Genomic DNA, 27618 nt, shown 5'->3' with positions numbered 1-27618 from the left:
GTCCAGCAGTGACTTTCCCAGGACCACTACAGAGTAGGTATTATTTAGGTGGTGGATCATTCTCAGCACTGCAGTGACAATGACATGGTGGTGGTGTGTTAGTGTGTGTTGTGCTGGTATGAGTGGATAAGACACAGCAATGCTGATGGAGTTTTTAAACACTTCACTGTCACTGCTGGACTGAGAATAGTCCACCAACCAAAAATATTCAGCCAACAGCGACCCGTGGGCAGCGTCCTGTGACCAGTGATGAAGGTCTAGAAGATGACCAACTCAAACAGCAGCAATAGATGAGCGATCGTCTCTGACTTTACATCTACAAGGTGGACCAACTAGGTAGGAGTGTCTAATAGAGTGGACAGTGAGTGGACATGGTATTTAAAAAGCTCATACCAGCACAACACACACTAACACACCACCACCATGTCAGTGTCACTGCAGTGCTGAGAAGGATCCACCACCTAAATAATACCTGCTATGTAGTGGTCCTGGGAGAGTCCTGAGCATTGAAGAACAGGGTGAAAGGGGGCTAACAAAGCACAGTCAGTAATTGTAGAACTACAAAGTGCTTCTTTTTGGTAAGTGGGGCTGATAAAATGGACAGTGAGTGTAGAAACAAGGAGGTGGTTTTGCAGCAGATATAAACACGACAATGAAGTTCATTCTGCCTCTCTCTATGTTTCCTCAGCACAGTTTTGTTGCTTCTTCAGTCTTCAGTAGAGTCAGTTTTGCTAATTCTCCGCAGTGCTGAAGAGAAGTGAATGAGAGAGAGAGAGAGAGAGAGAGAGAGAGAGTTGACAGAATTGCCGTGATTCTGCTGCCGTGCGGATTGTGACTCCTATGCGCATGCGCACACGGTGAGTCCGTGCTGAAGCGCTGTGTTCTGTTTGAGTTGAGTTGGATTCAGCACTGGAGCAGAACATGGCTATGTTCACACACTGCGTGGGTTATTCATCGTCTATACACGCAAAATACACGAAAAACTCGCGAATTTAAGCTTTTCTGATTATAAACATTCAAGAGGAAAACGTGGAGTGGAAAATATGACCGGAAGTTTACTAAAGGTATGTGCATTTTCTGCTATTTTGATTGTACATGGCTGTTTTAATGCACGTGCACTTCTCTGTGTTTATAACCGTTTTAAGTATTAAATTGCGGGTCGTTGTTGTTTAGTAAGTTCACTGCTGTAATGTAGCGCAGCTCTGGGGGAAGCATGATGATGATGATGGTGATGATGATGATGATGATAGGAGGAGTTTCTAAGTGGGTGCTTGCTGTTTCAGGATCACGTTGGAGCGTGCACTGCTGCCAGTGCTGCAGCAGCAAAGCGGATTCGCTCGTGCGTGTTCGCTCGTGAGCTCGCGTGCGTGTTTCCACCTGGGTTTCCCCCGTGTACTCCGGTTGCCCTCCCACGAACTCTCAAAAGCATGCAGAATGTGGGTTGGCTACTTGACCAGCTCTCACATCCATGAAGAACCACAGAGAATACCACAGTCTAGATCAGGGGTGTCAAACTCATTTTCACCAAGGGCCACATCTGCATCATGGTGGCCCTCAAAGGGTCGATTGTAACGTATCCTGCTGTGATTGCAGTCTGCTGTTTTTTTTTTTTGGAGGCTGAATTCTGTGTTTGGTGTCAAAATGTCAAATTTATACTGTATATGTATAATGTATATCTACATTTATATTGTCCTCCTTTACCACAGACACGGCCTCATAACACAAGAGACGCACAAACTTGTATTCACTTTCATTCAATTTCTTCACAAAATCAGCATGCATTTTGGGAGATGCAGTTTATGTAGGATTTTACAGTGTTTTTTAAGACGATTGTTCTCCCCTCTCTATGAGTCCCCCCCCTTTTTCCAGCTAGACAGACAGACAACTCCCTCCAGAACACAGTTATGTTGGTTTTATTTGCTTTCTAGCTGTATGATACACCGTGTGCATCAGAATGGAGTAAAACTACAAAATACAAACAATAAAAACAATAAAGAACTTAATACAGTACATGCACATAGCTGTAGTTGCAGTGTTACATGCTAACGAGTTAGCATTTTGTGTAAAAAATAGTAATTGCTATAGTAACGATAACAACCGTATTTAATTACGCAATTACGGTAAATTTGTAACTAAAACGCTGTAATATACTTGCTAAACATTTACAATCAACTAAGAATATAAACGTCACTTCTTACAGACGATGCTTCTGTATTATATTGCAAGATAATTATTTGTATTTATTATTATTGTTTACATTACTGACTACGCTACCCGCGTTCTTTTGCTGTAAAAGTCACATGGCTTCTCAGCGAAAGTCAAAGTTAGTTGTCATGACTACGATGTCAGCAGTTGCCGCTTAAATTATAAGTGCGTCTCTGTAACGACTCGAACCATCACAACATTCGTAAGCTGTTTAACCTCGTGCGGGCCACATAAAATGACGTGGCGGGCCTTGAGTTTGACACCCCTGGTTTAGATAGTTCTAATTGTTAGTTCCTTTCTTCTTGTCCTTCATGTTGTCTCAAAAACATGCAGAATGTGGGTGACCTACGATCAATTGACGCCCTTTCCAGGGTTTTCCCACGTTGTAATGCCAAGGATTTCGAGCCGCGCCAGACCCACTGCCAACCTGAACAGAATAAAGCGGTTATAACAGATGGGCGACCTAAAGCGTGTTTTATTTTATGGTCCGTGGTGTGTTTGTCTTAGGCGGGGGAATCCTTGCCAGGCGGCAAGAGTGGCCTTATTAAATGTACTCTATCTATCTATCCATCCATCCATCCATCCATCCATCCATCCATCCATCCATCCATCCATCCATCCATCCATCCATCCATCCATCCATCCATCCATCCATCCATCCATCTACATAAAGGTGGAATTAAAGTGCACATGTAAAGGTATGTGTGTATTTCTCTTTCTCTCTCTCTCTCTCTCTCTCTCTCTCTCTCCCTCTCCCTCTCCCTCTCCCTCTCCCTCTCTCTCTCTCTCTCTCTCTCTCTTTCTCTTTCTCTTTCTTTCTCCCCTTGGGGGTTGCTTGTGCACGACTGCATAAAAGACAATGTCCTACTTGACATTTTTGGGCCAAGGTCTTTCTACAGCACCCATCACCACCACCTAACACCAAACATACACTGTGGTGGGAAAAATAACTGAAAGTGGAAACAATACAGGCACTGTTATTATTATTTTTGTATGATATATATTTGTATATGATTATTCTTACAAGTAAGTTGTCTACTTCTTTCTGACACCTCACACCCATATGCATAGTATTGCATAGATGCGTAGATTATTCTGTCTTCTGTTTGGGCTTTGAGGCTTTTTAATGACTCAAAGCCCAGACAGAACTGATCCTTCAGTTCTGTCCATTCATCTTGTTGATAGCCATCCTCTTCCTCTTCTACTTTCAACTCTTCTAGGCAGAACTGCCTTTTCCATTGAGTCTTTTCCATCTAGACTTTGAATGAGGGATTGGGTTTGATTTGATTGAGGATCTATTCGTTTGTCTCCTTTGCTGTCCCGGGTACTCTCAAAAGTCTCTGCCAGCACCAAAGTTCAAAGGCATCAATATTCTTCTTGTTAGGCTTTTTATTGTCCAGCTTTTACATCCATGAAGAACCACAGAGAATACCACAGTCTAGATAGTGATACTGTTGTTCGGAGATAGAAATATTTCACTGGAAATCACTGGATTGGATATCGGAAGAAAAAAAACTGATCTACTTAAACTTTTAGCATTTTAAAAATCATCTACTACTGCCACAACTAAAAACACTGTTTTATGTCATGTCGTCCAAAGTGTCTACAATTGGAAGATGTGGATGTCAGTCAAACGTGATGGACCAATTAGAACTGATGCAGTGTTTGGTTGAGATTTTCCGTTAAAGGTCTGTCACATTTTTTAGATGATTAAAAACCAAATGCGTTTAATAAAAAACCCTGCTGGATTTTGAAGAGAACATCTGTGGCTTAACGGGAAACGCTGTCGTTTGTTTTATTTCATAACACTAGGATTAAATTTCATTGAGGATGTGAGAGACCTCCAAGCTGGTAAATAAAATAAAATAAATAAACTTAAAAAGAGCCTCACAGTAAAGATAAACCGGAGCAGCGTGTGTGTGTGTGTGTGTGTGTGTGTGTGTGTGTGTGTGTGTGCGCGCCTTTAGAAGATACGCTTTGTTCACAGTATCGCTATAAGTGATTCATTGATTCACGAGTCGATTCATTTTTCGCGAAGCGTAAGTTTCTCTTCTCAGTTATCTCTCCGTGTTTACTGTTATTAATTAAATGTCGTGGTTTTAAATAAACACCAACTACTACAGAACATTCTGTGTGACTCTTACATTAAAAAGCTTAATTAAACTGCTATTACCACAGATCTGTAACCGACCGTCAGACTCGTTCCGTCTAAGGAGCTAAAAGTTCAGCGAATTTGGTAATGAATAAACTTTTGCCTCAGATTGGCTCTGTAATGTTTTCTGTTCTCATCTACATCACAAGTAAAAACCGCTTACGATTTACCAAAGTGAACCAGGAGTTTATATAACGTGCTGATAGAATCGACTCAGATGTGACCGGGTTGAATTATCTTTTTAAAGTAAATATTACAATCAGCAAAATTACATCGTATGTATGATGCACAACATTAATGATGTTATTTTAGGTCATGAAGAGCTTTCACTGTGGTTTCTGTACGATGGTTGATGAATGGTGATGCGATGGTTGGCGCTTCGTAGCTCAAAGTCTGGATCAATCCACTGAGCTGTTAACTTAACATGGTCTTTATATATCACACGATCGGATCGGCTACTTTTAGGAAATATCGCCGATCGCCGATAGCATATTTTGATTAAAAATCGGCCGATACCGATTCATAGCCGATCGATCGTCCCATCTCTAATATTTTTAGCATACAGGTTTAGTAAGGATAGTGACAGAATGCAGTCTTGTCTTACCAGTATGTTTGTTTGCCTTCTGTCAATGACTGCGGTATATTAAGATGGTAATAAAAATAGAACAACGAATGGCTTTCAGACCCGCTTTAACTTTCTCTTTACCCTATCATTCAAGTCCATAGGGGTCTGCAATGGGATATTGGGGAATTCTTTAAAAACTAATCTTCCAGTTCTTTCCAGATAATGGTTTTTATCCCCCTAATATTACTTTTGTGTGGGCTCCTCTCACAATCCAAAACATGCATATAGATTGCGATAGTACCCAAGATTACCCACAGTTGTAAGTAAACGAGTAAGCATGTGATTCCCTGTAGTAAAATCACACCCTATGTATTTCCATTGTGCCCTGGACAAATGCGATCCTGTCCATAATAAAATGATGTACAGTGGATAGAAAATCCACTGTATCCACTGATCATGCTGAAAGGTGAAATTCCTTTTTAGCTTTTTAGCAGGTTTTGTGGCAAAAGACTGATTTTTGGAACTGTTTCTATTTCCCCCACCTTGACTAAAGTCCCAGTTTCAGCTGAAAAAAACAACCCCAAAGCATAAAGCTACCACCACTATACTTCACTGTGGGTATAGTGTCCTTTAGGTATTGCACAGTGCTGTTTTTGCACCAAACACATGGAATTTATCAGAGCAGGACACATTTTTCCACGTGCTTTTGGTAGACTTGATGTAGCCAGGCTTTCATCTTGCAACCCGGACATGCACTGTATGTACAAAAGTATTGCGACGCCTCGTTTAATTTTTGAATTCATTTCTTTCAGCTACAGCAATTGCTGACAGATGACAGTAGACAGAATGCTTTCTCTTCAGAAATCCATACTTTCTGAGCCTTTGCTTCTAATGCAGTTGGACAGACCATCTGTGAAATCCCCAGTGCATCATGGGTGGTGTAGTTTTTAAAAGAGTCATGTTTGCAGTGTATGCACTGCATTTTTGTCTTGATATTGTCTATAGTGTTTGTGTGAAGCAGAATAGAAAAACAGCACAGACTCAGTTGCATCTGTTTGTTCCTTTGCTTTATATTAATATTTACATTATTTTTGTAGCATTCATGTTCATAATTTCAGCACTGGACAGCTCCATCAGATTAAAGTTTAAATAAGATCTGTATCGTACTTGTTTTTTCCCTTCTGCTTTTACTCATTTTCTTTTGAATCCGGTCGTGTCCGATTCCTCGACCAATCGACCTCCCTCCATTCCTTCCTCAATCACAGACAATTGTGCCCGCTGGAACACCCGGCCAGGTTAATAGCACATGAAGAATTTAAACTCAGTAGCTCAAGATATTAGCTGTGGTGAGCTAGCGCATTAGATGACTGTGCCACCTGAGCACCCATCTGTATTTGTTTATTTAGCTCTCTTTATCGATGACCAGATAAAATATGAAACATTTGACCTATAGCCGATCCAGTAATATCGTTACATACGGCAGTCCATTGCAGAGTCTTAAATTAAGACATTGTCAATCATATCTGGACACCATATTTAGCACCACTGTGGATTTAAACCCTGGGTCTATCATAATTTACTGTTGCGCTATTGTGTTAACTGAGCGAACTGGAATAATCACACTTTTCAATGATAATTGTTTCAGTATTATTTGGATCTGTTCATGCCACTCACGTGTGTATAGAGTTTCAGTCCCAAATCACTATGCCACCAATCTCCAGTGTATACTTAGCGAGTGGCTGATCTCTCTGCTCATTACACACAATCGTCTAGTGATTAAGGGTGCACTCGTACAATGAATAGAGGATTTTTCAGGACAAAGGAGGAAGCATTAAGGGATTTATAAGCCTAAAAGAAAGCGCTTAAAAAACCCTAAACCCTAAAACCCTTTAAATACGTGATCTGATAGATGTGATTTATATTGCAGATTGTATGAGGCTGTAGTGAGCTTGTCAAATCAAAGTTTATTTGTCACATACAGGTCATACATGATACAACTAGCAGTGAATTACTTTTAAGCCTGATTTTCAATGGCAAAAATGAATGGGGTTTTAAAAAAATCGGCTCTAACGCATCCTGTGCTAAATAAACATGTTCAGAACCCTATACGTTTTGTCCGATGTACATTTTTCTCCTGTACATCACTGGATCCTATAAATTACGAGGTTGATAAAGGGTCGTAATACTAATAATGCTATACTAAAGCTAATGCTACTGCGTATTAATTAGACGTCACTGAACTACACCAATCGAATCGACGGAATGAGCAGCCCGTGTTTGGTGAGTGCAACCAAAGGCGTAACACCCGACCATCCTTGCTTTCTACTTTAATGTAGCTAGCTACTAAAAATATAAAGTAAAACTTGTGAATATCACCGCACTGTTACACAGTTACACTGGTGAATCGCGCTGCTTCGTGCGGTTATTTAAGAGGCTTCCAGTCTAGTGACGTCAATTCAGTGTGCAGTAGCATTAGCTTACATGTAGCAATATTCATATTTTGACTCTTTAACGACTTCATAATTCAGAGGATCCAGTGATAATAGACAGAAGAATCTCCATAAAACAAAACGTAACAGCTTTGGAAATGTTTTTATGACTACAGGATGCGAGAGAGGCAATTTTAAAAATCTCAATTCATTTTTCCCATTCAATATATTGCTTAGACCCGGGTTACCAAATATGGGCATAACAACATGGCGTGGACTACAAAATGACGTCACGACTTCAGTGGTCTATGGTCAGGACTCTCACAGGACGACTACAGAGTAGGGCTGGGCGATTTTCACGATTAATTCGATTAATTCGCATGAACGTTTTCACCCGATGTTAGAATGTGACAATCGCGATTGTTTGTATACTTTATATTTTAATTAAAATACCAACATGTCACGAGGCAGAAACTGACCAGACGCTCGCGGAATATAAATCAGGGAAAGTTTAATATCAAAAGTGCAAAAACAGTGTACAAAACCAGGTAGAGTCCAAAACCAGAGGATAGACTAAAACAGTAAACGGAAGACAACAAGGATTATACACGGTAACGGTTCGATTCAGTAATAAGGAGCGCAAACATGATCGGCAAAACGAGACACAAACAGAAGAGTTTAATTAAGATTCACTGAATCAAACACAGCCGAACTGAATCAAAACTCCGGAGACGGTGAGCCCGATCAGGATTGGCTGACCGGGGACATGTGACAGTCACGTGACAGTCCGTGGGAGCATGGGAATTGTAGTCCATATTGTTAGAAGCAGAACGTGCCCCCTTCATCCACCCCCCAATCACAAGAGGACAAAATCAAAGCTGAGCTGAGCTGAGGGGGGGCATCAGATTACTTGATGCCCCCCCAGTGTAGATACTGATACAGACTCACTCAGTGGTGGAAACAGTAAACAGGCTCGTGTTCCTTTTAAGAAACCTGTAAAGATGTAACGGTTATGTGGGCTAGACGGACAGGAGGGGCGGACACACACGCAGAGATGTAATAAACTAAACTATATTTATTAATAAACAAAAGACAGGCACACCAAGACAAGATAACACAGAGCTAACACATGGAGGTTAAACAAACAAAAGGCTAATGGACGGGCTAAACCAAGACTAAACAGGCTAAACAAGACTAAACAGGCTAAACAGACTAAACAGGCTAACGGACAGGCTAAACAAAGACTAAACAGGACTAAACAGACTAACAGGGCTAACGGACAGGCTAAACAAAGACTAAACAGGACTAAACAGACTAACAGGGCTAAACTGACTGAACAGGACTAAACGGCAAGGAGCAAGGAGCAAGGAGCAAGGAGCAAGGAGCAAGGAGCAAGGAGCAAACAGTCACCAGAGCAAACAGAGTTACAATGAAAATAGTCTCCAACCAGCCTTTCTCTGAGCCTCTCCTAAATAGTAGCAGCTGGGGCTAATTAGCCCCAGCTAACCAATCAGGAGAGGGAGGCTGGCTGGAGACAGAGTGTGCTCATGGAGAGGGGGGCGTGGCACCTCAGGAGCACACACAGAGGACAAAAGAACTTTTTTTAAGGTGGTTCTGCTGCACAATATTTAAGAGTTGTTTGTTAATTTAGATTTCTATTTTGTTTTAATTATTGTGATATTGTTATTGTTATAAAGTTTGAGTCCCTTGAAAGGATAATTATAGGTGTTGCTGTTACTATTTTTGCACTTCTGCAGCTTTTAATTACAATGCAAAAAAAAAGAAATTTGAGTCTTATTTCAATTGCATTATACAAAAAAAAAAAAAAAATCGAAATCGTAATCGACAATCGGTTATAATTTTAAAATAATCGAGATTTTTTTTTCCGGCAAAATCGCCCAGCCCTACTACAGAGTAGGTATTACTTGGGTGGTGGATCATTCTCAGCACTGCAGTGACACTGACATGGTGGTGGTGTGTTAGTGTGTGTCTGAACTTGTGTGTGAAACACAAACTGCTAACTGTCCCGCCCTTTTACAACTTACTTGAGAGTTGTGCTTTCCAGTATATGTAGCCAATTAATGCCTAGTTCACTCTACATGATTTTTGCCCTGATTTTCGCTCGTTGCTAGATTTGCCGGCTCGGTAGCAACTCGGCGTTCGCTCGGCGATCGAAACTCGGTTCTCGATCGCTATGTGTGAACTATCCAACAACTCCATCCGAGCCGCTCGACCGAATCGAGATTTCTAGCATGTCAGATATCTAGATCTGAGTTGCCCGACTGTCAGTGAGTGCTATGTCGAACACCCAATGAGAACGCAAGTTATGGTGTGAGGGGAAACGCAGGGGAGGTGTTGTGAAAAGGTGGGACAGGGGCGTAATATAGTTTCTATCAGAATACATCAGCACACACACAAGTTTTACAGTATTTCTGACCTTATCGTTCTCTACTATACATAACACCAACGTTGCATTGCAAAAAATATTTATTAACCTCCAACTCACTATAGAACAATTCCTGCTGTTCATGTAGCCCAATCCACTCAGATTCATTTATTTTTCCTCTTTGATTTTACGCTGCACATCAGCGCATTAACAACTTTGATCGCTCGCTACTTGTTGACGTGCATTTTTGGACGTGGTGTCATTAAACCCCTCGTCACTTCTCGCATTTGTTTTCGTGACAAAACGTAGTTTGGGAGACCAGAGAAGCTCACCTGCGATTCCAGCTGGTGATAGAGCGTGTAGTGTGAAACCCCCTATCACCGATCAGTCGTGTAGTGTGAAAGCCACACCGACTTAAGAGAATCCCGATTACAAGAGATCCAGTTGTGTAGTGTGAACTTGGCATAAGCCTCCTCTTAAAACCATGTGACAGAAACATGACACTTTCCTTGCTTCTACCAGGAAGAATAACCACTTATGGTTGCTAGATGGTGCTATAGGTTCAGTTTTGACATGAGTATTCTGGCTTTTGGGTTCATAACGAAAGCTTATAGATTGTAACAGTTAATTCCTAATACAAGCTACTACAAGCTAACACAATCAAAACTAAATTCTAATATATAGATTCGTTAGGTTTAAGGTTTAACATCCTTTAACATGGAAATTTAAGTTTATTAACTTATTGAGGTATATGTTAAACATTCCCAACAAAAACAGAAAGTAGAATAGAGGTGATCATTAATGGCCACGTTCATAATAAAGATATGTTTAATTTGCAACATATTAAAAGCTGTTTTTAATTATTTCCTAAGGAGAAAGAGAATAAAAGAGCATTTGTGACAACACACTTTTATTTAAGCTTATTGATAATAGCTTCACAGATTAGTCTATGCCTCACAGCAAGAAGGTCCCGAGTTCGATCCCCAGGTGAGGCGGTCCGGGTCCTTTCTGTCCTGAGTTTGCATGTTCTCTCCGTGTCTGCATGGGTTTCCTCCGGGAGCTCCGTTTTCCTTCCACAGTCCAAAAAACATGCAGTCAGGTGAATTGGAGACACTGAATTGCCCTATAGGTGAATGGGTGTGTGTGTATGTGTGTCTGCCCTGTGATGGACTGGCGCCCCGTCCAGGGTGTTACTTTGTGCCTTCCCCAATACCCCCCACCCCCTTTTTTCCGGGACCCTGATTGGATAATCGGTTAAGAAGGTGAGTAAAGTAAGTGAGATTAGTCTATGGTGTTGATTAATTACATGTCTCTCTTCCTTTTGTACTCTTTATGTCCCTGTAGATGAGCTCGTTCAGCACCAAGGCCCTAACACTTCTCTCATCTGTGTTCGGGGCATGCGGACTCCTCCTTGTGGGTGTAGCTGTGTCCACGGACTACTGGCTGCTGATGGAGGAGGGCATCGTGCTGCAGCAAAACCAGACCACTGAGGTTAAGATGGCACTGCACTCTGGTCTCTGGAGAGTCTGTTTTGTTGCTGGTAGGCTGTGCATGCCGTAATTCCTACCCACTCATTTTACCTTGTACTATATTGAAAAAAAGTTTTGTCACTTTTTGACATGAGATTATAGTGTACCAGTCCCTGCAAATGCATGTATTATATTATTATTTCATCAGACACAAACAAATTGTCATTTCCCCTTTCTCCCCCATTCTACTTATTTTAAATTCCTGATTTCTGCCGTTTGCACCACCTCCACCCTGACAGATTAGTCACAGATTAGAGCCACAGATAATTTGGGATTTCTGCGTGTTTCATTAAAACCACCTCCTTGTTTCTACACTCACTGTCCATTTTATCAGCTCCACTTACCATATAGAAGCACTTTGTAGTTCTACAATTACTGACTGTAGTCCATCTGTTTCTCTACATACCTTTTTAACCTGCTTTCACCCTGTTCTTCAATGGTCAGGACCCCCACAGGACCACCACAGAGCAGGTATTATTTAGGTGGTGGATCATTCTCAGCACTGCAGTGACACTGACACGGTGGTGGTGTGTTAGTGTGTTTTGTGCTGGTATAAGTGGATCAGACAGCAGCGCTACTGGAGTTTTTAAATACCGTGTCCACTCACTGTCCACTCTTTTAGACCCTCCTACCTAGTTGGTCCACCTTGTAGATGTAAAGTCAGAGACGATCGCTCATCTATTGCTGCTGTTTGAGTTGGTCATCTTCTAGACCTTCATCAGTGGTCACAGGACGCTGCCCACGGGGCGCTGTTGGCTTGATGTTTTTGGTTGGTGGACTATTCTCAGTCCAGCAGTGACAGTAAGGTGTTAAAAAACTCCAGCATCTACAAGGTGAACCAACTAGGTAGGAGTGTCTAATAGAGTGGACAGTGAGTGGACTTGGTATTTAAAAACTCCAGCAGCGCTGCTGTGTCTGATCCACTCATACCAGCACAACACACACTAACACACCACCACCATGTCAGTGTCACTGCAGTGCTGAGAATGATCCACCACCTAAATAATACCTACTCTGTAGTGGTCCTGAGAGAGTCCTGACCATTGAAGAACAGCATGAAAGGGGGCTAACAAAGCATGTAGAGAAACAGATGGACTACAGTCAGTAATTGTAGAACAACAAAGTGCTTCTATATGGTAAGTGGAGCTGACAAAATGGACAGTGAGTGTAGAGAGTAAAATGTTCATTTTGGAGAACACGGGCCACTCCCATACACACAAGGATTTTCTACGTGCATCACTAAATGATGCATTTAGGTTAGGATACTTTGGTTTCCCAGCATGAGCAGGAAGTGCTGAGGTGGACTGAAACAATGTCACACCAGTTGGCAGGGTATTGCTGGCTAACAGCAGTGTAAAATGATGTCACCTTGTCCTGCAAATGCTATTTATTTCACTTACTGGGTCACTGGACTGTGTTACAGCCAGACACTTACATATTGTATTGTTATATTGATATATTCTATCTTATGTTATGGTATTTGTATTATTGTATTATTTGTATTAAGTATTTGCTTATGCTATATAGCCAAAAGTATGTGGACACCTCTTACTCACTGGGTTAGGTGTTTTAGCCACACCCACCATAAAGGGGCAAAAATTGCCTAACAAATTTTTTTAATTTTCTATTTTTCCAACCTTTTCCCCCCAATTTTCTCCCCTAATCTAGTCGTGTCCAATTACCCTGATTGCATCCTCCACCTATTTAACCCTCCACCGCTGACTGTGTACGCTTCTCAACTGACACACGCCCCCTCCGACACATGCTCAGTACAGACTGCATTTTTCACCTGCACGAGTCGAGTTCATATATACCGGTCAGCACTGTGTACGGAGAGCCAAACCCTGATCGGCATTATTCCTCAGCTCTGTGCAGGCGCCATCAATCAGCCAGCAGGGGTCATAATTGCACCAGTTATGAGGACCCATGATCCGGCTTGCCTAACCCTATGAACAACAGCCAATCGTTGTTCATGCAGCCGCCCAGCCCAGCTGGATGGCAGAGCTGAGTTTCAATACGATGCAATCGAAATTCCTACTCTGCTGTGCTAGTGTATTTTACCGCTGCGCCACCTGAGCGGCAAATCCATAGTTTTTGTACCAAGGTCCTTAAGTAGTTTTATGTGATTACAGGAATCATCACAAATAAAGATTTAAGAAAGAAGTCTACATATAAACATAATTGCTGTGTCGGGTTTAGAATGGTCGAGGCTTCATGATGGATTGGCATTCTCTTTGGGGTGTGTTACTTTGGGCCGGAACCTCCACAACCCTCACCAGGATAAAGTGGTGGTAAAAACATGTATATAAATAAATAATAAACAATAGCTCTTTTGTGTAAAATACTTATTATGTTAAAGTTTTACTGTTCAGGTCGCAACAGCAGCATGCCCACTCAAGAGGGGGTGCATCTGTAAACATCATTCATGATTCGATGTAACACCTGTCACATGGCTGTTCAGGGAGACTGAGGGAGAGTCACAAATCACTGAGAGATCTGTACCTCCTCTCTTAACTCAAATCAACTGTTGGAAATTGAAATGGCTTTTTTCCCTGACAGCATTACGAACAAACTATGACTTATTTATGGGTATCATTAACACTGCTAGTAAAAGCTCAGCTGTGCGTCTGATTTACAGCAGTCCTGCAAAGAAGAGCGGGCTGCAAATCCTTCATAGCAATGTAAAAAACTAATATTGAATTATAGAAAGTGTTCGCTGATGAAGATGTTGTGTCTAGTTATTAAATTAATTGGCTTGATTTTTGCGTGTGTCCTTAACAATCTGTTTTTTTATTATTTTTTTGTGATATTATGTTTAGTTTAAAGACCTGTTATTACTTCATGTTTTATTTTAAATACAGTTTAACTTTAGGTTCTTAACTTTGTACATGACACATACAAATGTTTACACACAGATAATTTCACTTTATCAAAATTGTAGTGGGTTAAAAGTTTACATACACCATGTAGACTGTGCCTTTAAATAGCCCGAAAAATTTTAGAAAACAATATTATGGCTTTAGCAGCTTCTGATTGGCTAATTGACATCAATTAAGTTAAGTGAAGTTGTATCTGTGGCAGTATTTCAAGGCCTACATTCATAGCATAGTTTATATATAATTATATATATATATACTGTATATATATATATATATATATATATATATATATATATACAGTGTATCACAAAAGTGAGTACACCCCTCACATTTCTGCAGATATTTAAGTATATCTTTTCATGGGACAACACTGACAAAATGACACTTTGACACAATGAAAAGTAGTCTGTGTGCAGCTTATATAACAGTGTAAATTTATTCTTCCCTCAAAATAACTCAATATACAGCCATTAATGTCTAAACCACCGGCAACAAAAGTGAGTACACCCCTAAGAGACTACACCCCTAAATGTCCAAATTGAGCACTGCTTGTCATTTTCCCTCCAAAATGTCATGTGATTTGTTAGTGTTACTAGGTCTCAGGTGTGCATAGGGAGCAGGTGTGTTCAATGTAGTAGTACAGCTCTCACACTCTCTCATACTGGTCACTGAAAGTTCCAACATGGCACCTCATGGCAAAGAACTCTCTGAGGATCTTAAAAGACGAATTGTTGCGCTACATGAAGATGGCCAAGGCTACAAGAAGATTGCCAACACCCTGAAACTGAGCTGCAGCACAGTGGCCAAGATCATCCAGCGTTTTAAAAGAGCAGAGTCCACTCCTAACAGACCTCGCGTTGGTCGTCCAAAGAAGCTGAGTGCACGTGCTCAGCGTCATATCCAACTGCTGTCTTTGAAAGATAGGCGCAGGAGTGCTGTCAGCATTGCTGCAGAGATTGAAAAGGTGGGGGGTCAGCCTGTCAGTGCTCAGACCATACGCCGCACACTACATCAAATTGGTCTGCATGGCTGTCACCCCAGAAGGAAGCCTCTTCTGAAGTCTCTACACAAGAAAGCCCGCAAACAGTTTGCTGAAGACATGTCAACAAAGGACATGGAGTACTGGAACCATGTCCTATGGTCTGATGAGACCAAGATTAATTTGTTTGGTTCAGATGGTCTCAAGCATGTGTGGCGGCAATCAGGTGAGGAGTACAAAGATAAGTGTGTCATGCCTAAAGTCAAGCATGGTGGTGGGAATGCCATGGTCTGGGGCTGCATGAGTGCAGCAGGTGTTGGGGAGTTACATTTCATTGAGGGACACATGAACTCCAATATGTACTGTGAAATACTGAAGCAGATCATGATCCCCTCCCTCCGGAAACTGGGTCGCAGGGCAGTGTTCCAGCATGATAATGACCCCAAACACACCTCTAAGACGACCACTGCTTTATTGAAGAGGCTGAGGGTAAAGGTGATGGACTGGCCAAGCATGTCTCCAGACCTAAACCCAATAGAACATCTTTGGGGCATCCTCAAGCGGAAGGTGGACGAGCGCAAAGTCTCGAATATCCGCCAGCTCCGTGATGTCGTCATGGAGGAGTGGAAAAGCATTCCAGTGGCAACCTGTGAAGCTCTGGTAAACTCCATGCCCAGGAGAGTTAAGGCAGTTCTGGGAAATAATGGTGGCCACACAAAATATTGACACTTCAGGAACTTTCACTAAGGGGTGTACTCACTTTTGTTGCCGGTGGTTTAGACATTAATGGCTGTATATTGAGTTATTTTGAGGGAAGAATAAATTTACACTGTTATATAAGCTGCACACAGACTACTTTTCATTGTGTCAAAGTGTCATTTTGTCAGTGTTGTCCCATGAAAAGATATACTTAAATATCTGCAGAAATGTGAGGGGTGTACTCACTTTTGTGATACACTGTATATATACTGAGCCACTTGTACAGCAGGGACGGTATTGCAGCTTCCGGCCACCAGGGGGAGCTCACCACAGCACACTCGTACAGCACAGCAGGGACAGCGTATGGTCCAAACAAAAACTTTGCTAGGTCTTACTTTCGGGGGAGGCCTTATATTTAGCAATTCAGCAAAACCTCTACTAGGTCTTATTTTCAGGGGATGTCTTATTTTCGGGGAAACACGGTATATATATATTTTGTTAATGCATTTTCTTCCCTTTTTCTCCCATCCAATTGCCCGATTGCGTCATGCTTCCTCTCCACTAATGCCGGCCCCGGCTCTGATTTGAGGAGAACGAAGCTAACCCACGCCCCCTCCGACACGTGGGCAGCAGCCGTATGCATCTTTTCACCTACACTAGGTGAGATCAGCTGCAGATCAGCACTGTATACGAAGAGACACACCCTGTTCAACACACCCCTTTCCCGCCCCTGTGCAGGCGCCATCAACCAGCCAGCAGAGGTTGTAGTTGCATCACTTATGAGAGAGTCCCTATCCGGCTTAATGCCCTGCCCCTATATGAACAACAGGCCAATCGTTGTTCATGTGGCCACTCAGCCCAGACGAATGGCAGAGCTGAGACTCGATATGATGTATTCGAAATCCCAGCTCTGGTGTCAGCGTGTGTGTTTACCGCTGCGCCACCTGAGCGGCATTCATAGCATAGTTGACATCGTGGGAATATCAAAGGAAATCAGCCAAGGTGCGTACTTGGAGGTGCCATGTTCACTCAATAATATGATTATGGGACCACACAGCCATCATACTGTTCAGGAAAGAGATGCATTTTTCCTCTTAGAGATGAAAGTGCTTTGGTGAGAACATCACTAATAAATCCAAGAACAACAGCAAACAATCTTGTGAAGAGGCTGGAGGAAACATATAGAAAGTATTTATATAAACAGTTTATCAGGCCCCCAGGTGGTGCAGCGGGATATTCCGCTAGCACACCAGCGCCGAGATTCTGAACTCCTCGGTTCGAAACTCGATGTTGCCACCGGTCGGCTGGGCGCCATCTAGCGGGCATAATTGGCAGTGCCTGAAGGACGGGATGACCGGATTATGTGGGTGGGGTCTTTAGACGCTGTGTAAGGACCCTGATTTGCAGATAGAGAGGCATCTGTGCAGAGTGCATAGGTAAAAAAGGGTTGCGTTAAGGGCTGCGCGCGGGTCGGAGGAGGCGTGACCAGCAATATACCTCGACTGCAATCAGGGATCCCTCACAAGTGGAAGACAAATTGACTACACTAAATTGGGAGAAAATGGGTGAAAATGCATAAAATATAATAGAAAAAAAACAGTATATTGACGTGTCCTATATCACTCAGCAAGGAAGAAGTCATTGCTCCAATAACGCCAAAAAAGCCAGGTTACAGTTTGCACCTGCACATGGGGACCAAGATCTTACTTTTTGGAGGAATGTCCTCTGGTCTGATGAAAAGAACAGAACTGTTTGGCCTGGTTATGTATGGAGAAAAAAGTGGGAGACTTGCAAACCAAAGAACACCATAATAACTGTGAAGGATTGGGGTGGCAGCATCATGTTGTGAAGGTGGTGTTCACAAAATATTTGGCATTATGACTTCCTGGCTTATATCAAGACATCAGGCATTAAATGTTTGGTCTTCAAATGGACAATGACCCAGAACATACTTCCAGAGTTATGGCAAATAGCTTTGGGCCAGCAAAGTGAAGGTAATGGAGTGACCATCACAAAGCCCTGACCTCAATCACATATAAAATTTATGGGCAGAACTGAAACAGTGTGTGCTAGCAAAGAGGCCACAAACCTGACTTGGTTACACCAGTTCTGTCAGAAGGAATGGGCTAAAATTCCAGCAGCTTGTGTAAGGCTACGTGAAACGTTTGACCCAAGTTAAACAATTTAAAGGCAATGCTATCATATACTAACCATGTGTGTACACTTCTGAGCCACTTGGAATATGATGACAATGATGAATCATTGTCTCTGGTATTATTCTGACATGTCATGTTTTTAAAATATAGTAGTGATCCTAACTGACGTAAGAGAGAGAATAAAAAAAAAATCCCTTTTATCAGCTCCACTTACCATATAGAAGCACTTTGTAGTTCTACAATTACTGACTTTGGTCCATCTATTTCTCTGCATGCTTCGTTAACCCCCTTTCATGCTGTTCTTCAATGGTCAGGACTCTCCCAGGATCACTACAGAGCAGGTATTACTTGGGTGGTGGGTCATTCTCAGCACTGCAGTGACACTGGTGGTGTGTTAGTGTGTGTTGTGCTGGTATGAGTGGATCAGACACAGCAGCACTGGTGGAGATTTTAAACACCTCACTGTCACTGCTGGACTGAGAATAGTCCACCAACCAAAAATATATCCAGCCAACAGCGCCCCGTGGGCAGCATCCTGTGACCACTCATGAAGGTCTTGAAGATGACCAACTCACACAGCAGCAATAGATGAGCGATCGTCTCTGACTTTACATCTACAAGGTGGACCAACTAGGTAGGAGTGTCTAATAGAGTGGACAGTGAGTGGACACGGTATTTAAAAACTCCAGCAGCGCTGCTGTGTTTTATCCACTCATACAAGCACAACACACACTAACACACCACCACCATGTCAGTGTCACTGCAGTGCTGAGAATCATCCACTACCCAAATAATACCTGCTCTGTGGTGGTCCTGTGGGGGATGGTGTGGGACCATTGAAGAACAGCATGAAAAGGGGTTAACAAAGCATGCAGAGAAACAGATGGACTACAGTCAGTAATTGTAGAACTACAAAGTGCTTCTATATGGTAAGTTGAGCTGATAAAATGGACAGTGTGTGTAGAAACAAGAAGGTGGTTTTAATGTTATGGCTGATCGGTGTATGTAAATTTATGACCTCAGCTGTTTTTAGTCTTTGTATTACGGTAATGCACCACACATTAAATGCAGTATTTTTTACTTGATTACAGTATGTTCCTTGATGTTTGTGTTAGGCGTCTCTCATTCTACCCATTCGACCCTTTTACCATCCTCTGTCTGTCACTATCATTCCATTCCTTTGCATTTCCTTTCCCCTTTTGTCTATTCCTGTATCCATCATTCCTCTTCCTCCTCTTTACTTCTTTCACTTATCCCTTTTTAATGTGCTCATCCTGTCTCTTACAATCACTGTCTTTCTCTCTCTCTCTCTGTCTCTCTGTCTCTCTGTCTCTCTCTCTTAGGGCCAGAGAAGGGGCGATGTGTGGCGTCAGAATATTTCACTGAGCCAGAGATTGAGATCACCACTGAGAACACTGCGAACATACTAAGTGAGGGTCGTCTCATTTTAACCCCCCTGTCTTACTACAGGGCTAGTGGAACTTGGTGGGATGGTTTGGTGGCATGTGGGTTGTAAACCTAACACGGAAGATTGGCCAGGTAACACTGTGCACAGTTTAAAATATGGTGGTGGTAGCACCATACTTTGGGGAGGGGCTTTTTTTTTAGTGATGGTATGCTTTTAGGAAAAAAATGGTATAGATAGTTCAAGCGAGAAGACCATGATAGCTGTACCTTTAAACTAAAGCTATTAGTTATTCTCGTGCTGTTACCCATATGCTGTAATTTAAAGTAAATGCAGGGATTAAGAAATATATTAATTTTCTGCTGTGTGCATGCAAGTATGTAATTTTGTTATTGGTGTTCCTCAGGGTTCTGTACTTGGCCCAATTCTATTCTCTATCTATACCCGCTCTCTTGGTACACAAGTCTCAGCTCACAATGGATGTCAGCTCATCATCTAAAACTTAATCCCAGCAAGACATAACTGTTACTTATTCCTGGAGGTCAATCCCCAACCCAGGACCACTACCAAATTAGACCATCTGATAATGTAAAAACCCTTGGTGTTGTCCTGGATAACCAGCTGACCTTTTCTTCTCATGTAGCCAACATGACAAGATCATGCCGGTTCCTCCAGTACAACATCAATTATTTCTCCCCATGGAAGCCGCTCAGATTCTTGTCCAGTCACTTGTAATCTCACGGTACGATTACTGCATCTCCCTCCTGGCAGGTGCTCCCATGTCCACTATGAAACCCTTACAACTTATTCAAAATGCAGCTACTCAACTGGTTTTTAACCAACCTAAACACTGCCACATCACCCCACTGCTGCGTTCTCTTCACTGGCTTCCTGTAGCTTGCCTACAAAGCCAATAATGGACCAACCCCTAAGCTACCTCCAAGGTCTAATAAAACCCCGCTTTGTACCACGCAACCTCCGAGCCACTAGTCTCGCTCGATTTGATCCTCCACCGAGAACTCAAGGAAGACAAGCATCAAGGCTCTTCTCTGTACGAGCTTCCCTTGTCTGTCCGAACATCAGAGTCTCTTGCAGTCTTCGAAAGACAATTAAAAACCTTCATCACCTCTTTACTAAGCACTTAAGCTGATGTGTACTTACTTACTAACACTTATTAATTTATTCATTTCTTGCAAAAAAAACAAACACTTTGGTTCTAACAGGGTTTCAGCAGATTTATATTCTTGGACTGTCTGCTTAAACTAGAGTAAGGTAACGTCTACTATGGAGGCACTTCTGTAAGTCGATCTGGTAAATGTTATTGTCTTTCTTTTTACTCTTTAGAAATGGTGAGGACGGCAACCCCTTTTCCGATGGTCTCTCTTCTCTTTGTCTTTACCGCCTTCATCATCAGCAACATCGGCCACATCCGGCCCCAGCAAACAATCCTAGCCTTCATCTCTGGAATATTCTTTATTCTGTCAGGTACACACACACTCACACTGTAAGCTTCCTCTATGTACCACTGTTACCTTCAACCTTTCGAAAGCATGTCTGCAGATAGATTGGCTACTAAATATTTAAATTGCCCCTAGGTGTTAGTGAACAAGTGTTAGGTGTTTCAATGTGGCTCTGGACTCTAATTATGATAAAGCACTTTGTAAAGATGGGTGTATAAAGTTTGGAGTCCTTAGTTTGGAGGTTATTCAGAACTCTCTCATTATATAGTATTGTAATGCGTACAACAAGGGCGCTCTGGTGGCACAGCGGTAAATCACGCTGGCTCACTACTGTCGAGATCTGGGGTTCGAATCTCAGTGGTGCTCTCTGCTGGTCTGACTGGAGAATGGCTGAGCTGCCTAGGCACTGGAAGGTGCACTTGTGCTCTCTCAGTCCCAAGTCCGGTTGTGTCAGAAATGGCATACAGCATGAATCTGTGCTGAGATTCAAACTATTGAATTTAAACACACCACTGTAGTGGTAGTGGTGCTAGTGTGTTAGACCGCTGGGCCACCCAGGCACCCCCTAGAGCGGCTTCTTTTTATTTTTTTTGTATTTTGTTTATGCTTTTTCTCCCGACTTTTTAGAGTGTCCATTTGCACGATTGCATCATGCTTCCTCTCCATTAATGTGATCCCCGCTCTGATTGAGGAGAACGAAGCTAACCCACGCCCCCTCCGACACATGGGCAGCAGCCGTATGCATTTTTCTTCTGCACTAGGCGAGTGCTAATGCGGATCAGCACTGTGTACAGAGAGACACACCCTCATCAACGCATTCCTTCCCCGCCCCAGTGCAGGCGCCATCAATCAGCCAGCAGAGGTCGTAGTTGCATCAGTTACGAGGAGACCCTGTCCGACTTACTACTACCCCACCCCTATATGAACAACAGGCCAATCGTTGCTCATGTGGCCGCTCAGCCCAGCCAGATGGCAGAGCTGAGATTCAATACGATGTATTCAAGATCCCAGCTCTGGTGTGCTAGCGTGTGTTTTATTGTTGCACCACCTGAGTGGTTTTTAGAGCTTCTTTTTAAAGGTTTAATTAATTATTATTGACTTTATTAGAATTTATATTGTTTTAAACCAATCATCAGAAGAGTGTATAGTGTATCCACTCCAACTACTTCTGCTTCTTTACCTTTATCCTGATGAAGGAATATTCTAACGTGATTTTTTTTGCAGTGTGTCCTGATAGGACATCCTTATTATTCCAGTTTTAATTTATCTCTACCTCACCAAGTGCAAAGTGTGAACACACCCTGGACAGGGCGTTAATTTATTGCACAAAGACTATCACACCCCCACTGAGATCCTTTATTGTGCTGCCAGTTCTGGGTGTGTTTTGGAGGTAGGAAAGGAGAACTGAGCAGCACATTGGCCCTGCATATAGGTGCTCTACAGCTCCTACAAGTCACTGTCTGTAAGGATTTTGGCATTTTCCCCATGTGTGCAGGTACAGTGCCTTGCAAAAGTATTCAGCCCCCTTGAACTTTTCAACCTTTTGCCACATTTCAGGCTTCAAACATAACGATATGAAATTGTAATTTTTTGTGAAGAATCAACAACAAGTGGGACACAATCGTGAAGTGGAACGAAATTTATTGGATATTTTAAACTTTTTTTAGAAATAAAAAACTGAAAAGTGGGGCGTGCAATATTATTCGGCCCCCTTGCGTTAATACTTTGTAGCGCCACCTTTTGCTGCGATTACAGCTGCAAGTCGCTTGGGGTATGTCTCTATCAGTTTTGCACATCGAGAGACAGAAATTTTTGCCCATTCTTCCTTGCAAAACAGCTCGAGCTCAGTGAGGTTGGATGGAGAGCGTTTGTGAACAGCAGTTTTCAGCTCTTTCCACAGATTCTCGATGGGATTCAGGTCTGGACTTTGACTTGGCCATTCTAACACCTGGATACGTTTATTTGTGAACCATTCCATTGTAGATTTTGCTTTATGTTTTGGATCATTGTCTTGTTGGAAGATAAATCTCCGTCCCAGTCTCAGGTCTTTTGCAGACTGCAACAGGTTTTCTTCCAGAATGGTCCTGTATTTGGCTCCATCCATCTTCCCATCAATTTTAACCATCTTCCCTGTCCCTGCTGAAGAAAAGCAGGCCCAAACCATGATGCTGCCACCACCATGTTTGACAGTGGGGATGGTGTGTTCAGGGTGATGAGCTGTGTTGCTTTTACGCCAAACATAACATTTTGCATTGTGGCCAAAAAGTTCGATTTTGGTTTCATCTGACCAGAGCACCTTCTTCCACATGTTTGGTGTGTCTCCCAGGTGACTTTTTATAGATATCTTTGAGAAATGGCTTTCTTCTTGCCACTCTTCCATAAAGGCCAGATTTGTGCAGTGTACGACTGATTGTGTCCTATGGACAGAGTCTCCCACCTCAGCTGTAGATCTCTGCAGTTCATTCAGAGTGATCATGGGCCTCTTGGCTGCATCTCTGATCAGTCTTCTCCTTGTTTGAGCTGAAAGTTTAGAGGGACGGCCGGGTCTTGGTAGATTTGCAGTGGTCTGATACTCCTTCCATTTCAATATGATCGCTTGCACAGTGCTCCTTGAGATGTTTAAAGCTTGGGAAATCTTTTTGTATCCAAATCCGGCTTTAAACTTCTCCACAACAGTATCTCGGACCTGCCTGGTGTGTTCCTTGGTCTTCATGATGCTCTCTGCGCTTTAAACAGAACTCTGAGACTGTCACAGAGCAGGTGCATTTATACGGAGACTTGATTACACACAGGTGGATTCTATTTATCACCATCAGTCATTTAGGTCAACATTGGATCATTCAGAGATCCTCACTGAACTTCTGGAGTGAGTTTGCTGCACTGAAAGTAAAGGGGCTGAATAATATTGCACGCCCCACTTTTTAGTTTTTTATTTCTAAAAAAAGTTTTAAATATCCAATAAATTTCGTTCTACTTCACGATTGTGTCCCACTTGTTGTTGATTCTTCACAAAAAATTACAATTTCATATCGTTATGTTTGAAGCCTGAAATGTGGCAAAAGGTTGAAAAGTTCAAGGGGGCTGAATACTTTTGCAAGGCACTGTACACCCGTTGTCTTCCACCTTCTAAAAATGCCAGTAGGTGGGTTGTCTATTCTGAAAATGAAAGTAAAACTGTGTTGGCTATAAACTGATACATAACTGATGCCACTAGCTTTATTTTTCTGTTGTGTTATGTTATCATACAACCACTCATCAGCTATCAATCAGAAATTGTGGGATTGACCCTTTAAGACTCTTGGCTGATGCTAGTGCTTATATTCTCCTTTATTTTTATAGCTTTACAGTGTGCATATTGACTCATTACTTTGTACTCTCTTTGTTATCCAGGGTTAAGTCTGGTGGTGGGCCTGGTGCTCTACATTTCCAGTATAAACGACGAGGTGATGAACAGGCCGAGGGAGTCCGAGCATTTCTTCCACTACCACTACGGCTGGTCCTTTGCTTTTGCTGCCAGCTCTTTCCTGCTGAAAGAGGTGAGCCGTACTGGTTAGTGTCCACTACGAAGCTGCTAATTTAGGTTCTAGGATGACACTCTTGTGGTCTCACGTTCGTATTCTCATTACTGGGCTTTACTGATTAAAATGCTGATGTGCTGCTACAATTTGCAGCTAGTTTTTGAACTCTGTCATTAATATGCATGAAGGATGGCTTTAATTAGTAACGGAAAAAATGAATTTATGCTGTCAGTAAAAATACACATATTTACACGGTTCAGTGATGCATATTTAAACTGGAACAGTATTTTGGCACTTTAAATGACTTTTGAATTAGTTACGTGCTGGTGTTGTGCAACCAGATTTTAATTCTAATAAGAATAAAAGTGTGAAACTTGAATGGGACTTTGGCTTTAGGTTGATTAGTCATACCAAGAGCAGGATCAAACTCAGTTTGGTTTGTGTATGCCAAGACAGACAGACAGACGGATAGAGATAGATAGATAGATAGATAGATAGATAGATAGATAGATAGATAGATAGATAGATAGATAGATAGATAGATAGACACGTAGGTAGACAGACAGACAGACAGATAGATAGATAGATAGATAGATAGATAGATAGATAGATAGATAGATAGATAGACAGACAGACAGACAGACAGACAGACAGACATGCAGGCAGGCAGGCAGGCAGGCAGATAGATAGATAGATAGATAGATAGATAGATAGACAGACAGACAGACAGACAGACAGACAGACAGACAGACAGACATGCAGGCAGGCAGGCAGGCAGGCAGAGAGATAGATAGATAGATAGATAGATAGATAGATAGATAGATAGATAGATAGATAGATAGATAGATAGATAGATAGAAAGACAAGTAGGTAGACAGACAGATAGATAGATAGATAGACAGACAGACAGACAGACAGACAGACAGACAGACAGAAAGACAAGTAGGTAGACAGACACATAGATAGACAGACAGGCAGGCAGATAGATAGATAGACAGACAGACAGACACAGAAAGACAAGTAGGTAGACAGACAGATAAACAGATAGATAGACAGACAGATAGACAGGTAGGTAGGTAGGTAGGTAGGTAGGTAGACAGACAGACAGACAGGTAGGTAGGTAGGTAGGTAGGTAGGTAGGTAGGTAGGTAGACAGGCAGGCAGGCAGGCAGGCAGACAGACAGACAGATACATAGTTAAATAGATAGATAGATAGATAGATAGATAGATAGATAGATGGATAGATAGATAGATAGATAGATAGATAGATAGATAGATAGATAGATAGATAGATAGACCAGAATTGCAAATAGTGGTTTTTACAAAATGAAAATATCTGTAAACTATAATATCTATGATTAATATAATGCTTATAACTATAACTGTTTACATATATTGAATTCAGTCTAAATGCATAGTAACATATACATAATAAAAAATACCAATAATAATAAGCATAAAGAATGGGAATAGCTAGCTATGTATAATAATATTAATATGTATTATAATAATTATTATTATATTATAATACTTATTAGAGTACTTATTTTCAGTTCATGTTCATCACGAGGAATGGTGACTACATACTTTTGTCCGTGTATTACTCATGGGTCATTAGAACAAAGAATTTGTTTTTCAGGGTGCCGGTGTGATGTCCGTCTATCTCTTCATGAAGCGATACGCCGAAGAGGAGATGTACCGACCCCACCCAGCAATTTACCGGCCCCGCATGTCTGAAAGCAGTGACTACAGCGGCCAATACCTGCACCCCGATTCCTGGCCTCCTCCACAGCGCGCCCGCAGCACCTCCGAGGCCTCCAGTGACATCTCCATCCAGCTCAAGAACACTCCTCCACCGTTAGCCCCCAAAGGCAGCCTGCCCTCCAACCCCGCCTCCTCATCGGGCCCCTCCTCCGCGACCAGCTACCACCTCCCTCCGCCGAGCTCTTCCTCATCTTCCTCCTACCCTCACACCATCCACTCTAGCCAGTCTGGATGCCACGCCCCTCTGTCTCTTCCGATGGCAGCCCCACCCTCTGGTGTCCCACCTCCCTATCATGCGCACATGAGGATGAGCGCTTCACCGTGCTAAACGGATGAATCACAACACACCACACACACGCACACTTAAACATGTACACACAGTAAATACAAAAGGGAGGGGAGGACTTTATACGCTTTAGGGGGGAATTTTTAACTTTGTGCCTGAGATTTTACTAAAACACTAAAGAATGGGACTGGGAGGGATTTTAAATGACTTTTTAAGCAACTGGGAGAGGTAGGGGAGAAGGAGTAAACACAACATACAGCCTTTAGCAAAAGTTTGGGTAACTTTGGTTAAATTCCATGCTTTTCTAACTCTTTCTAACTACACATTAAAATTGGCTTTATTTTTTCTTTTATATAACATAAAAAATGTTGTATTAAAGATTTGAAAAGATTATTTCTATTCCACTTGTTATCTACTTTATGTTCACTTGATTTTATTTATTTAATTATTTAATGAAATGATTTGAATTATACTTGCATTTTAAATAACATAAGGTGTCTTCTTTGGCTCAGTAAGCACCACTGGCTTCTTCTAAATGTGGTTCCAGGGTCTCGGAAAGGTCTCTCAGCTGCTTCTGTATATAGAGGTCTGCATAGCATGCAACCCCTCCTACAGGCACTGAGAGAGTGCACTGACAAGAGCACCTTCTAACAACTAGGCTGACAACATCATCCCCTCTCAAATATTAGCCAATCATGTCCATGCAGATGCCTGACCGGGAGATTCGAATCCTGGATCCCTGTATCTTAATGGCAGTGGGCTAGTGTACCCTGCTGCTCCACCACCCGAGCAGCAAGTTAACATATAATGTTAATACGAGAGTTTCCGCACTTTTATATTTTGGTTGGAAACGGTGAGGGTGGGAGGAGTCGTAATTGGTCGTGTCTGAGAGACTGAAGGCCTCAGCATACTTCTTGTGGAGGCATCCAATGTGATGTAATTGCGGAGAAAGTGAACAACTACGGACGTTGTGCAGAGGCTTCGCTCGCCTTGTCGTGCACATGGAAGCTTGGCGAACTCCGCGGACGACAACACTTCACGACAACGCCTGTGATTGGTCGGTAAAAAAAGAGGCGTGCCATGAAAACAAACATGAACGATTTTGATGAGCGTCTCAACTGTGATCATCAGCTGCGTCCGAAATCGCTACTTCCATACTGAACAGTACGCAGGAGTGGGTAGTGTGTCCGAATACGAAGTATTCAT

At 42.2% G+C, this 27618-nt stretch overlaps 1 protein-coding gene across 1 annotated transcript; it reads left to right on the top strand.

Moving 5' to 3' along the window:
* The first annotated feature begins 996 nt into the window (after positions 1-996).
* cacng7a (calcium channel, voltage-dependent, gamma subunit 7a) lies at positions 997-26742 on the top strand. Its single transcript, XM_062990030.1, has 6 exons — positions 997-1064; positions 11082-11277; positions 19323-19409; positions 20729-20869; positions 24235-24380; positions 26002-26742. Exons 1-6 carry the CDS (start codon positions 1044-1046, stop codon positions 26452-26454), a joined length of 1044 nt encoding a protein of 347 aa, XP_062846100.1. The 5' UTR covers positions 997-1043; the 3' UTR covers positions 26455-26742.
* The last annotated feature ends 876 nt before the right edge of the window (positions 26743-27618 follow it).

The sequence above is a fragment of the Trichomycterus rosablanca genome, chromosome 2, assembly GCF_030014385.1.
Source record: "Trichomycterus rosablanca isolate fTriRos1 chromosome 2, fTriRos1.hap1, whole genome shotgun sequence".
Taxonomy (NCBI): Eukaryota; Metazoa; Chordata; class Actinopteri; order Siluriformes; family Trichomycteridae; genus Trichomycterus; species Trichomycterus rosablanca.
This window is presented reverse-complemented; position numbering and strand designations above follow the sequence as displayed.